At 37.8% G+C, this 14810-nt stretch overlaps 1 protein-coding gene across 7 annotated transcripts in view; it reads left to right on the top strand.

Moving 5' to 3' along the window:
- The window catches only part of CSE1L (chromosome segregation 1 like), a 45192-nt gene that overhangs the window by 18689 nt on the left and 11693 nt on the right, over window positions 1–14810 (top strand). For all 7 annotated transcript variants that reach the window (XM_041732950.1, XM_041732954.1, XM_041732952.1 and 4 more), the window contains 11 exons: window positions 1366–1467; window positions 1546–1691; window positions 2600–2690; window positions 4356–4463; window positions 6684–6776; window positions 9247–9414; window positions 9526–9655; window positions 11005–11070; window positions 11680–11882; window positions 12467–12551; window positions 13793–13854. In XM_041732950.1, coding sequence (XP_041588884.1) covers window positions 1366–1467; window positions 1546–1691; window positions 2600–2690; window positions 4356–4463; window positions 6684–6776; window positions 9247–9414; window positions 9526–9655; window positions 11005–11070; window positions 11680–11882; window positions 12467–12551; window positions 13793–13854 — 1254 coding nt within the window. The remainder of the gene's footprint in view (window positions 1–1365; window positions 1468–1545; window positions 1692–2599; window positions 2691–4355; window positions 4464–6683; window positions 6777–9246; window positions 9415–9525; window positions 9656–11004; window positions 11071–11679; window positions 11883–12466; window positions 12552–13792; window positions 13855–14810) is intronic.

Here is a 14810-nt window from a genome sequence, read left to right as displayed (position 1 = left end):
GTAAATACTGTTTTTTGTATGTTTTGTTTTTTTATTTATGAGAGACACACAGGCAGAGACATAGGCAGAGGGAGAAGCAGGCTCTCTGCAGGGAGCCTGATGCGAGACTCAATCCCAGAACCCCGGGATCACAGCCTGAGCCAAAGGCAGACACTCAACCACTGAGTCCCATAAATACTGTTTTTAAGCTAGTGTAGTCAGGTGTTACCTCATGTAGTGAAGAAACAACTGGTAAATTATAGAATGTTGAAAATATCCATTGCTCTACTTGCAGACATGCTAGCCCTCTTCCTCACTCTTGATTTGTAAAACTAGTGTGATTTCCAGGACCTCTTTGAGTGATGTAGTCCTGGATTCATTTAAACTGGTAATAGTCAAGAAGTTTTCATTGAAAAGACCTCTGACCTAGGGTGGGAATCAGATTGAAGCATCTGAATGTGGGCTAGGCAGCATGGATCTGTAAATATTTTCACCACGTGTTCTTTTTTTTTTTTAATATTTATTTTATTTTATTTTATTTTTTAATTTTTTATTTATTTATTTATTTTATGATAGTTACAGAGAGAGAGAGAGAGAGGCAGAGACACAGGCAGAGGGAGAAGCAGGCTCCATGCACCGGGAGCCTGATGTGGGATTCGATCCAGGGTCTCCCGGATCGCGCCCTGGGCCAAAGGCGGGCGCCAAACCGCTGCACCACCCAGGGATCCCTCACCACGTGTTCTGATAAATTTGCCTTTAGAAGTGAGGTTTTTTATTATTATTATTGTTAAAGATTTTTATTTATCCATTTATGTGGGACAGAGCAGTAGAGACATAGGCAGAGGGAGAAGTAGCCTCCCTTTGGGGAACCCAATGTGGAACTTGATCCGAGGACCCACCCACATCACACCCTGAGCCAAAGGCTCAGCTGCTGAGCCACCATAGAACTGAGGTTCTTAATTGTCATCAGGGAATGTATATTTTTCCGCAGAAGGGTTTATGCTTTCATTAGATTATTAAGGAATCTGTGGCCCATTCAAATAGAGGGAAGGAGCTGCCTTTTATGTTTTTCTTAGAAAACCAGAAAAGGGGCAGCCTGGGTGGCTCAGCGGTTTAGTGCCACCTTCGGCCCAGGGCATGGTCCTGGAGACCTGGGATCGAGTCCCGCATCAGCCTTTCTGCATGGAGCCTGCTTCTCCCTCTGCCTGTGTCTCTGCCTCTCTCTCTCTCTTTCTCTCTCTCTCTCTCTCTCTGTGTGTCTCTCATGAATAAATAAATAAAATCTTAAAAAAAAAAAAAAGAAAAGAAAATGGTTCTCTTTTTTCTATAAACCCATGTGGTCATGGATACGGACTTTGTTATTTGCTCTTGATGTTTTGCTTTTAGGTTGAAGACGAACCAAACAAAATTTGTGAAGCTGACCGAGTAGCCATTAAAGCCAACATAGTGCACTTGATGCTTAGCAGCCCAGAGCAAATTCAGAAGCAGGTAATGGAAGGCTCTACTGTTGAAGGAGGAGGCTTATTTGTGGAACTTCCATGTAATTAATCTTTTTTCTCCCCCCAGTTAAGTGATGCTATTAGCATTATTGGCAGAGAAGATTTCCCTCAGAAATGGCCTGACTTGTTGACAGAAATGGTGAATCGGTTTCAGAGTGGAGATTTCCATGTTATTAATGGAGTCCTTCGTACAGCACATTCTTTATTTAAAAGGTATCAATAAATCTGTACTTTTTTTTTTTTTTAATCTATTAATTCATGAGTGACACAGAGGCAGAGACATAGGCAGAGGGAGAAGGAGGCTACCTGTAGGGAGCCTGATGTGGGAGTTGAACCCAGGACCCTGGGTAATGACCTGAGCCAAAGGTAGATGCTCAGCCATTGAGTCACCCAGGCGCCTCAACTTTATTTTTTTAAAGATTTCATTTAGAGCGTGCATGTTTGGGGGAGTGGCAGAAGAAGCCGGAAGAGAGGATCTCAAGCTGACTCCCAGCTGAGTGGGGAGTCTGACACTGGCTCGATCTCATGGTCCTGAGACCTTGACCTGAGCCAAAATCAAGAGTCAGATGCTTAACCAACTGAGCCACCCAGGAACCCCCAAATTCTTTTTTTCAAATGCTTTTGCTTATATAAACAGTTGTATTTTTGTGACTATTGTCATTCCTTTGAATTTGGTAATTTTATTTTATTTTTATTTATCTTTTTTTTAAAGATTTTATTTATTCATGAGAGACACAGAGATAGAGAGAGGCAGAGACACAGGCAGAGGGAGAAGCAGGCTCCACGCAGGGAGCCTGATACGGGACTCGATCCCAGGACTTCAGGATCATGCCTTAGGCGGAAGGCCAGTGCTAAACTGCTGAGCCACCCAGGAATCCCTGAATTTGGTAATTTTAGAGTAGGAGATAAGCTTCTCAGTACATTATGTTTAAGTGGGATGTTTATTTCATGTAGCCCTATTAACTGTGAAGTAACCTAGTCTTAATAAATTGCTTGATTGCTTTAAAAAGAAAACGAAGAATTCCCTTTAAATTTCAGGATGCTGTCTAGCCATGGGTTTTCTCTTACCTTTCCTTGGAAACCTAAAGTTTAAATTTACCTATTTTACCCTAATTTTTTAGGTATCGCCATGAATTTAAGTCAAACGAGTTGTGGACTGAAATTAAACTTGTTCTGGATGCCTTTGCTTTGCCTTTGACTAATCTGTTTAAGGTAATGGAATAATACCTTGGTGATATTTTTAAGTTCATATTTTAAATGCTTAATTATTTGTATAAATTTTAAGAGAATGCTTTGAAAGTCTATTTGATAGGTAATATTTAGAAGCAATGTTGCTTTTGAAAAATTCCAGAGCTACACAAAAAATAGACAAGATGATCTAGTGAACCCCTATGTATCTGTTTCATAAGTTTAATGGTATTACTGACTTCTTCCCTTCCCCTCATTTTGTAGCAGTGTTTAGGAAGCAAATCCCAGGCATTATAATATTTCACTCCCCATTTTGATTTGACTATGTAGTTTAATTATATATTTGTACATCCTCTTGTAGTGCATTAGGCTACTTTTCTAAACATTGTTCTTCATCTCTGTGAGAATTCTGTAAGATTGAAAGAAATAGTTTTTTTTTTTTTTTTTTTTTTTTTTTACGTAATCTCTACCATCCATAGGGTTTGAATTTATAACCCTGAGATTAAGAGTCATATGCTCCACTGACAGAACCAGCCAGGTGCCACCTCCCTATCCCCCCATTCTTTTTTGGAAGTCTTTTTTTTTTTAAGTGATCTCTGCACCCAATGTGGGGCTCAACCGCTGAGCCACGCAGGTGTCCCAAAGAGATTCTTAACCTCTTTTTTCCAGATAAAGAAGGTTGAATATCACATATCTAATAAAAAAAGGGAGCCAAGCTTCAAACCTAGTTTTGCTAACTCTGGAAAAGCTGCTCATTTCCTATTTTCAAAAAGGAAAATTGTGTGATATTCACAACTTTATAAGTTGTAGAGTATGCACAGGATTTTTCATGGTTAAGATATCTTACTGATGGTACATTTTTATCCAAAATAAAATTGGACAAAATGTAATCAATATTTTCCACCTATTGGGTTGGTTAAAGATTTTTAATGTTTTTTACTGATGTTAAAAGTGTTACCCAGAGTGCAATGAAATGAACACTATGGTGTCCTGTCCATTGGATTATAAATGGTACTGTCTGGAGTTTGACATTTTATTAAGTAAACCTTAATATTCCTATTTCTTAATTTTAGGATATAGGAAGTACATTAGTTAAATGTCTTTTTACATAGTGCACAAAGTACTGGACCTTTCATGTGTATTCATACTCATTTTTTGAGGCAGACATTATTTTCAGATTATACATGAGGAAATTGGGGCTCAGTAAAATAACTTGCTTAAAGTAATTTATGAGCAGCAGAGTCTGGATTATATCTAGGTCTATCTGGTTTGCAAATTCAGTGCTCATAGCATGCCGATCTGCTTTTGTAATACACTTGTAGAAACTCACAGTGTGAAAATTAGAAGTGCATAGTTTTGTAGATAAGCCTGTTTATTGCAGTTAGAATGACAGATGATTGGAAACAACTTAGATGCCAGGGGAATTAATCAGAGCATGTAAAGACAGTTTTGTAACATACTTATACACACAAAGAGTAAAAGAATCTAGTCCAGATATTAACATTGGACTATTAGTAGTACTATTAATGGATAAATAAAAAATATATACTGTTGTGACATATTTTTCAGAATCTCTTAAATGTATACTACTATATAAAAGTCAGATTTTGGAGAGGATGTAAGTAGTCCCAGCCGATTTCACTAAAGTTTACAGTATACTAAAACCATGTCCCTAAATTCCTTTCCAAGGCCACCATTGAACTCTGCAGTACCCATGCAAATGACGCCTCTGCCCTAAGGATCCTTTTTTCTTCCCTGATCCTTATCTCAAAATTGTTCTACAGTTTAAACTTTCAGGTAAGTTTTGTTATATTCCTTGCTTTTGATTCTTTGATGTCAGATATACAGGTTTTCAATTAATAAAGACTTCTTTGCCAGCATTGATTTTTCTGAAAGAAATTAGTTTTTGAGAAGAAATTCGTTTTTATCTGTTTCCTCACCCCACCCCCACATTCTTGGTCTACAAGTAATGTTCTACTTTATAGTTGTTCCTAGAGATATGTCTAGAATATTTCATGGGGAAAGGTAGCAATTTCTTAAAGTCTGATAACTTAGAGGACTCTGCTTCCTGAATTACTGAATTGGAGAGTCACCCCGTACACTAAATTAATTAGTTTTTAAAGATTTTATCTATTTATTCATGAGAATACACAGAGAAGGAGAGAAAGAGAGAGGCAGAGACGCAGGCAGAGGTAGAAGCAGGCTCCCTGCAGGGAGCCTGACATAGGATTCGATCCTGGGTCTCCAGGATCATGTCCTGGGCTGAAGGCGGCGCTCAACCGCTGAGCCACCCGGGCTGCCCCTGTACACTATATTATTGAAGACACTGAGAGATCCTAGTGTCAGACCTTTCTCTTTTGTTCATTTAAGTGGGTATTAACACTGAGAGAACAGTGGGTTTTTTTTTTTTTAAGATTTTATTTACTCATGAGAGACACAGAGAGAAAAGCAGAGACAAAGGCAGAGGGAGAAGCAGGCTCCATGCAGGGAGCCCGATGTGGGACTCGATCCTGGGTCTCCAGGATTTTTTTTTTTTTTTAAATTTTATTTTGTTTTTATTTATGATAGTCACAGAGAGAGAGAGAAAGATGCAGAGACATAGGCAGAGGGAGAAGCAGGCTCCATGCACCGGAGCCCGACATGGGATTCGATCCCGGGTCTCCAGGATCGTGCCCTGGGCCAAAGGCAGGCGCCAAACCACTGCGCCACCCAGGGATCCCATGGGTCTCCAGGATTACACCCTGGGCTGAAGGCGGCGCCAAACTGCTGAGCCACTAGGGCTGCCTGAGAGTAGTGTTTTGGTTAGAGATCTCTGGCTAACTTACACAAAAAGGCTTTTGTTGGAGGCATGAGAGACAGAACGCTGAAGAACCAGGTTTTGGAAGGTATAAGAACCAGTGGCATTTCAGAGGAAACAGCCATACACTTCTAGTAGAAAATGCCTTGTCACTGTCTTGCTACTGAGATAGTGGCATTCTTTTTGTTCTTGAAACATTACTTTAAGATTCAGGGCTTTGGGAATGAGAAGAGAGGTCTTAAATGGTGCAAATTATTCTACTGAGATGCACAGTCTGGTCTTTCATTGCCCGTAGCCGGGCCCAACTACCTGGACTTCTGCTTCATAACATGACAGCATTCACAGTAGTAGGACGAGGATTCTCCAATAGAAATAGATAAAATAGGAGATGAACAGGCCAAATTGGTATTAGTGGTCAGCTGGACACCAGTTTGAGAAATTTTTACTTAAAGGATATCACTGTTTTTGTTTACACTTTCTTTTGAATTCTACTTCCTAGAAATAAGGTAAAATGAGGCTCTTAATAGTTTACTAGGCATAGTCCAAGGAACCAAAGAAAGTAGGCATAATCTTTACCCTTGGGGGACATATACCTCATTAAAAAGGCAGGATTTCGTCCCAGGAAACCAGTAGCTTTATAACACCATAAGTTTGAATTGATGGTCATCTTACAGTAAATGTTGTAGTTCAGAAAGGAAAAGGAAGGTACTTGTAAGCACTTGAGTTTTTGTAAGGAAAGGCTTCATATAGTCTTAGCTGGACCTTGAAAGAATAAGCGAATTTAGATTGGAACAGGAAATGGGTGGCATCACTTGTAGTTGAAAGTGTATAAATCAAAGACACAATGGTTTATTCAGCTGCCAGACCCAGCTGGAATAGAGAATTTTTTTTTCTTTCTTTCTTTTTTTTTTTTTAATTTATGATAGTCACAGAGAGAGAGAGAGAGGCAGAGACATAGGCAGAGGGAGAAGCAGGCTCCATGCACCGGGAGCCCAATGTGGGACTCGATTCCGGGTCTCCAGGATCGCGCCCTGGGCCAAAGGCAGGCGCCAAACCGCTGCGCCACCCAGGGATCCCTGGAATAGAGAATTCTTACCTAAATAGTTAAGGTGTAGGCTCAGGCTGAAGAGTATGGACTTGAGACTATTGGGATGGGGGCACAACTTACTAAAATAACACTGATTTTAATCAGAAGTTTCAAGTCAATGTTTATTCTTTAGGACCTCCCTGAATTTTTTGAAGATAATATGGAAACTTGGATGAACAATTTTCATACCCTCTTGACATTAGATAATAAGCTTCTACAAACTGATGTAAGTATTTAAAAATGTTTCACAAGTAGCACTTTTTTTATGAATTATTTGAAGTATATTAGATTTTGATTATATCTCAGTTTTTAAAAGTGTAAAGTTAAAAGAGTACCCTCTGAAAACCTTAGAATATAATTAGGCTTCAGAAAATGAAGTAGTTATTTGAGAGCATGCATTTTATTTATTTATTCATTTATTTATTATTATTATTTTTTAAGATTGTATTTATTCATGAGAGACACAGAGAGAGAGAGGCAGAGACACAGGCAGAGGGAGAAGCAGGCTCCATGCAGGGATCCTGACATAGGACTCTATCCTGGGTCTCCAGGATCAGGCCCTGGGCTGCAGGCAGCGCTAAGCTGCCCTATTTATTTATTTATTTATTTATTATTTTTTTTTAAATTTTTATTTATTTATGATAGTCACAGAGAGAGAGAGGCAGAGACACAGGCAGAGGGAGAAGCAGGCTCCATGCACTGGGAGCCCGGGTCTCCAGGATCGCGCCCTGGGCCAAAGGCAGGCGCCAAACCACTGCACCACCCAGGGATCCCCTATTTATTTATTTTTTAAGTAAACTCTATGCCCAACATGGAGCTCAAACTCGGGACCAAGAGATCAAGAGTTGTATGTACTACTGAACATTTAAATTTTAGTTCCTAAAATTTTTTTTTTACTCTTGCACTGTTAATAGGTAGAATGTCAGAATACAAGTAATATTTGATTATGTGGGAATGTTCTATATTTGTTATTTTTAGCACACAGAATTAAGTCTTATTGTGGGTCTGGCATGGGTAAATTCACAATTTATAGAGAAGGCTAATTCATTACATGATGAAAAGTAAAGCCTCAGAGCATTCACACTCTGAACATTTTATGAAATAGAAAGCTATCATTGAAGATATTAAGAAAACTTAAACCTTTGTAACAATAGCCTCTTTTACAAAAGTCAGTGCAGCATGGGAACGTGGGGATATTATGAAGGTTTGTAATGTGTTAAAGTTTCTGGTCTGGGTTTTGTAACAATATGTACTTTTCAGCATAGCACTTTGTGTTATCATTTGCTTGTTTATTAATAGGTTTATGATCTATCTTTTACAAGAAACAAAAAACATTCAAAGCAAAATAGCTTCAGTTTCAATAGGAATAGGTGATTCAAATCAGTTTTGGGGGTAGGGTGCAGAGAGAGAATCATTTCTATGGGTGTACAGCAAACCTCTGGGAGATTTACTCACTAAAAAGCAACAACAACAAAAAAAGATATGGCTCCCATGTAACAATTCTTTCAGGCCAGTAGGAAAAAAATGACGCCCTCAGAAAACAGAGCTTGTCTTCACATTTAACATCTAAAGGAATTTTTTCACCTGGGATTCCTACACGGAGCTGTTTGCCCATTTAACTGGGTGTATACAACTTTACGTTCTCTCCCTTGTATAGCATCCCTTACTTTTATGCCTTGAGGAGCCAGCCATCTATTACTCTTTTAAATTTGAGTTCTTTGACACATAGTACAGCTCAAAATGTGTTTATGGATTACCATTACAGTAGAAATCATTATATAAATGACTCCCATGGTTTATTTTTTTATTTTTTATTTTTATTTATTTATTATTATTTTTTTAAAATTTTTTTTAAAAGATTTTATTTATTTATTCCTGAGAGACACACAGGCAGAGGGAGAAGCAGGCTCCATGCAAGAAGCCCGATGTGGGACTCGATCCCGCAACTTCCAGGATCACACCCTGGGCTGCAGGCAGCACTAAACCGCTGTGCCACCGGGGCTGCCCAACTCCCATGGTTTAGATTGAGGTTGGAAAACTTTTCCTCTAAATGTTTAGGTGGTAAATATTTCTGGTTTTGTGGGCTGTACAGTCTCTATTCCAGCTAAGTCAGCTCTGCCGTTGTAGTTGAATGAAAGCAGCCTTAGGCAATACTGCAAATTGTATAAATGTAAAGAAGGAATGAGTATGGCTCTGTTTTAATAAAACGTTACTTAAAAAAATAGGTAGCAGGCTTGCAGACCACAAGTTTGACCCCTAAATTAGATTACTGTTAAATATTTTATAACCAGAATATTGTTGGTGAGAATCGTATAGTAATATTACTTTATCTTAATATATTTAAAATGAGAACCTTTTGGGGGAGTAGCAAGACCATATAGCCAACCATGTTGCAAAGGAAAGTGTGATATGGCCTTTATCATTTAGGTTTCTCTAGAAATATATTACTTTCAATTGAATATGTAAATATTTCATAATTCAACCAGAAGAAAAGATTATATTTAACTTGAAACTTTGAGAGCTCCTCTCTGTGATTTCATTTGTTATTTATTCGAAAGATTGAATACATTGACAGTGGCACAGATGTAGGTTACAATACTAGGTTAAATTTTTAGTTTCAGGAATTACAGCTATTCTCTGTATTTATGGTAATGTTAAAGTTTTATATTTGAGTTTTCTGTTTTTTCTTACGTGAGGATGAAGAGGAAGCAGGCTTATTGGAGCTCTTAAAATCCCAGATTTGTGATAATGCTGCACTCTATGCACAGAAGTATGATGAAGAATTTCAACTGTACCTGCCGCGTTTTGTCACAGCCATCTGGAATTTACTAGTTACAACTGGTCAAGAGGTTAAATATGACTTGGTAAGATGATGGTAGAGACAAGTAATTAAGACATTCCTTCCTTACTCCCCCGTGAAATAATTGATTCTATTTTACCCTTAAAAATATGCCTATTTTTGTGTTTTATTCCAGTTAGTAAGTAATGCAATTCAGTTTCTGGCTTCAGTTTGTGAGAGACCTCACTATAAGAATCTGTTTGAGGACCAGAACACTCTGACAAGTATCTGTGAGAAGGTTATTGTGCCTAACATGGAATTTAGAGGTAATTATGGTCAAGTCTAAATAAAACCTTTTCAGGAGATTGAAGGCTTGGTTGTTTTTGGGTTTGTTTTGTTTTTTTAAGATTTTATTTATTTATTCATGAGAGACACACAGAGAGGCAGAGACACAGGCAGAAGGAGAAGCAGGCTCCATGCAGGGAGCCCGATGTGGAATTCAGACCCAGGTCTCCAGGAACAGGCCCTGGGCTGAAGGCGGCACTAAACCGCTGAGCCACCCAGGCTGCCCAAGCTTGGTTTTTTTAAAGCATATGTTGGGGGGAAAAATATGTTAGTATGAAATTATTGTTAAGTTTTGCTCCCTGTTGCTTTCTTATAATATATTCGTCTAATTTTTTATTGCTAATTAAAACTCCTATAAGTTGCTTATTGTCTATTTTTAAGACCAAGAGAAGGGAAAAAATAGTGTGGTGTAAAAACCGTTTGTGAGCATTGCTGTGATGAGCTTTGTTTTATAATGTAGAGAGTCTTTCACAGAAATATTGAAAAAAACTAAAAAAGTTCCTATTGAGAAGAAAGTAAACCATCCAGGATCTCAGCTTAAGAAGGAAATTGATTTTGTTTTATTTAGTGTTTCAACAAGGCAAATAGCTGTTTTCACAGTTGAGCGTGGAAGTGATTAATAGCCTTTAAATGCAGACCTGAAGCCCACTTAGTTTCTGATTAAGGTTAAGAGAGTCCTAAGACTCTATATTTGTATACAAGCTGTCTTTCCTTACAGCTGGGAAGAGCAGGTAGTAAATGTGGAAGGAATTGTGGGTTTTTTTTGGAATTGTGTTTTATGTCAAAACAATCATTAGATCAGCGATTCTTACATTATCGGGAACCAAAAGAGGAATAAGGGACAGTGTAATGTGAGGTTTTATTTCCTTTTGTGTTTTTTTTTTTTTTCCTTTTGTGTTTTTATAAAACTAAAGGACAGATCTTTATTTTGGTGTTGCCCCTCCTACTTTTTTTGGTGTTGAAATGACTCATGGCTTAATGGTGATTATAGTTGTTAGGGTTTGTTTTTTTGTAATGTCCTTATCTAGGAGAATAAAAAATTGGTGTCCCAGGTTGGGCCCCAACGTTCAACTTTTTGAAGTTGGTAAAGTCCAATTGTGGGGACACTATCACATTAGAAGTCAGCTGTGTGAATTGTCTATTATTAACCTTTGAATGTGGTGTTTGCTACTCTTAAATAATGATGAAGAATATATGAGGTAGTCTTGGAAATGAACACTTTGTTGGAAAACATGGCAGTCCTACTTGTCTTCTGCATACTCAACTGTGAAAGTATAATGACTTGTCATGTCTTTTGAGGAGTTATTTGAAGTGCCATCTCTCTTTGTAGCTGCTGATGAAGAAGCCTTTGAAGACAATTCTGAGGAGTACATAAGAAGAGATTTGGAAGGATCTGGTATGTATTTTGGTTTTTAACTTAGTCTGATGGCAAGGCACTGTTGAAGTGGCTCTTTCTGGTTTGGAGGAATGAGAGGGCATGTTTGTTGTCTCAACCACCTTTCCTGCTCTGACTTGTACACAGTAAAGAGCAGGCTTCTGTCTGACCCTGGGCATAGTATCCAACATTGGACCATCTGCCTTCTCTTTTTTATGTGCTTAGTGTTTATTACTATAATCTCTTTAGTTACGTTCCCATTTCATTTTTCTTATGAACAGAAGAATGTTCTTATTTTTTTTTTTTAAATTGCTTTTTTTTATTATTATTACTTATTTATGATAGTCATACAGAGAGAGAGAGAGGCAGAGACATGGCAGTGACATAGGCAGAGGGAGAAGCAGGCTCCATGCACTGGGAGCCTGATGTGGGATTCGATCCCGGGTCTCCAGGATCGCGCCCTGGGCCAAAGGCAGGCGCCAAACCGCTGCGCCACCCAGGGATCCCCAGAATGTTCTTATTATTGATGTTAATTTAAGAGCAATCAGATGACAGTTTGTTGTCTTATAATCTCGATCAGTTGTTTGGTGGTTTCTTTCTCCTATGATATCTTTCCCTTTGATTTTATAGATATTGATACTAGACGCAGGGCTGCTTGTGATCTAGTTCGAGGATTGTGCAAGTTTTTTGAGGGACCCGTGACGGGAATCTTCTCTGGTTATGTTAATTCCATGCTGCAGGAATATGCAAAAAACCCATCTGTCAACTGGAAACACAAAGATGCAGCCATTTACCTAGTGACATCTTTAGCATCAAAAGCCCAAACACAGAAGGTGAATCTTTTCAATATAGTTTTGTTTCTAAAATAGACTTGGGGTGGTAAACACAGAAATCAGAAAGAATTCTACGTTTCTAGTGATACAGCTCACTCTCCTAGATAACCTATTTAGTTATGATTAGAATTCATATAGTCTACCAAGATGACTTTACGTTGCTATAGTAAGTACTTAATTTTTTTATGGACAGAAAACTGATGGATACTACACTTGTTCTCTTAGCTGAGACCCAGTGTATAAAATGTGCAAAATTTAAATATAGTTCTTTAATTTAGGGAGGTGTATTTATTTCTTATTAAAATAGTCTTTTTTTAAGCAGTTTGTGATTTGAAGTGTTCATCTCCGTTTGTAACCTGTTTGTTTTGGGGATGGGGGAGAGGGATGGAGAGACACTTAAGCAGGCTCCAGACCTCACCATCCCAAGACCATGCCCTGAGGCGAAATCAAGAGTCAGACACTGAACTGACTGAGCCACCCAGGCACCTCTGTAACCTATTTTTTAAAAATTGCCTAAATTTCTTATGTGATAGATGTGTACAGGTATTCATGTTATCTTACCCTATTAAAAATTTGTTTTTCAGCATGGAATTACACAAGCAAATGAACTTGTAAACCTGACTGAGTTCTTTGTGAATCATATTCTTCCTGATTTAAAATCTGCTAATGGTAAGTTTGTGAAAAAATTTTTATGCTATGTACAATTTTTACTTGAGGGTTTTTGTTTTTAAATAATTTTTGCACCCAGTGTGGGGCTCAGACTCACAACCCTGAACATCAAGATTCACATACTCTACTGACTGAGCCAGCCAGGTGCCCCTGCACTGTTATTTTAGACTACAAAATAAGTAACATTATGGCAAAAGTCATGGGGACTGTACATCATCAGGATACTCAGAAAATTGGCCTCTACCCTTGTTGCAGTTATTTCTTTTATTGAATAAAATCTCACATGCTTTCCCCAGATCTTGCCTAGTTGAAATCAACTTTCTCTAAAGATATTGCTTGTGTAGAAGGAAAATAGAAACAACTAAGATGGAACTGTAGCTCAGCTTTGTTATGCTGACACATAATCTAGGAATTACACTTGTTTTCTTGCCCTTCTCATTTGAAAAATGAAATATTAAAAGTTGAAATAAGTTTCAAAGTACTTCAAACTGATAATTAAGGATAATTTCCTATGATTATGAAAGTATATTGATCAAGATACATTATATATTCCCTTTTTAAAAACTTTTTGTATGTGAGGCACCTGGGTGGTTCAGTCAGTAAAGTGTCCAGTTCTTGATCTCAGCTCAGGTCTTGATCTTAGGTTTGTGAGTTCAAGCTCCAAGTTGGGCTCCATGCTGGGTGTGGGGCCTATCTTAAAAACACAAAAAGGAAGCTTTCTGTGTGGAAATTTTAAGTATACTAAAAGGGAGACTATTGTAATGAACAACCGTGTTTTACTGTCATCTAGCTTTAATAATTTAAAATAACTGACCAATATTCTCTTTTTCGTTAATTTCCCATTAAAACAGTTTATAGGAAATCCTGGCCATTGCTCACTTTGGCAGCATATATATTAAAGCAAATCTCAGCCAGAGAGACATGCTCCTGTTTCAATATAGCTTCACTTCTAGGAAAAAGATGATTATATGGTTATTAGTTTATGATCTAAATCATATTTATTCAATTAATATAAGTAATGCATGTTCATTTGTAGTGAAACTTACAAGGAGAAAAAATAAAATTATTCATAATCTTACCAGAACTAATAGCAACAAAGTAGATATTTAAATAATTAACTAAGCTCCAATTACTTGACATTTTGGTTACCAAAACTATGTTTCAAAAATCTGATAAAATCACCAATCTGGTAGTAATAGTCCTTAGCACTTAAATAACTTATGGTTTTATTTTTTTAATAGTGAATGAATTCCCTGTCCTTAAAGCTGATGGTATCAAATACATTATGATTTTTAGGAATCAAGTAAGTAGCTTTTGATTTATATATCATATGCCACTTAATCTCTTAAGAATTTTATTGTATAATAGCTTCTCTTCCCTTCTGTGCAATCCTGCTTGACATCCATACCTAACAATTAATAATAACTTCTTAAAAATTTAGGATTCCAGACCATGCTTAATTTTTTCCTTTGTTTCAAACATATCATCATACAGTGATTTTTATAAAAATTGGGATCCAAACAAGGGACTCACATTGCTTATGGTTGATTATGTGTCTTGTCTCCCTTTTTTCTTTTAAGATTTTATTTGAGACAACATGCGTGAGCTCACACAAGCAGAGGGTAGGGGCAGAGAGAGAAGCAGAATCCTTCTCAGCTAAGTGGGAAACTGATGTGGGGCTTGATCCAGGACCCCGGGATCATGACCTGAGCTAAAGGCAGATGCCTAACCTACCAAGCCACCCAGGCACCCCTGTATCTTGTCTCTTATATTATGACAAAGAGGTTCTCCTTCCCCTTTCTTATGCCTGTTATTTGTTGGAGAAAGCACTCATTTATGTTGTAGAGTTTCTCATGTTTTACTTTTAGCTGCTTACATCCTTTTTTTTAATCTTTATTTTTTAAAGATTTTATGTAGTCATTAGACACAGAGAGAGGCAGAGACGTAGGCAGAGGGATAAGCAGGCTCCATGCAGGGAAGGTGCTCAACTTCTGATTCACCCTGGTGTCCCATCCTTTTTTTTTTTTTTTTTTTTTTTTTTTAAGATTTTATTCATTCATTCATGAGAAACACAGAGAGAAAGACAGAGTCATAGGCAGAGGGAGAACCAGGCTCCCTATGGGGAGCCCAATGTGGGACTTGACCCCAGGACCCTGGGATCACTACCTGAGCCAAAGGCAGATGCTCAACCACTGAGCCATCCAGGCATCCCCACAGTTTATTTTCTGTGGATGATTCTATAATTTCTTGATTTATGAT

The sequence above is a fragment of the Vulpes lagopus genome, chromosome 18 (genome assembly GCF_018345385.1).
Source record: "Vulpes lagopus strain Blue_001 chromosome 18, ASM1834538v1, whole genome shotgun sequence".
Taxonomy (NCBI): Eukaryota; Metazoa; Chordata; class Mammalia; order Carnivora; family Canidae; genus Vulpes; species Vulpes lagopus.
Note: the sequence above shows the minus strand (reverse complement) of the source record. Positions and strands in the feature narration are given on the sequence as shown.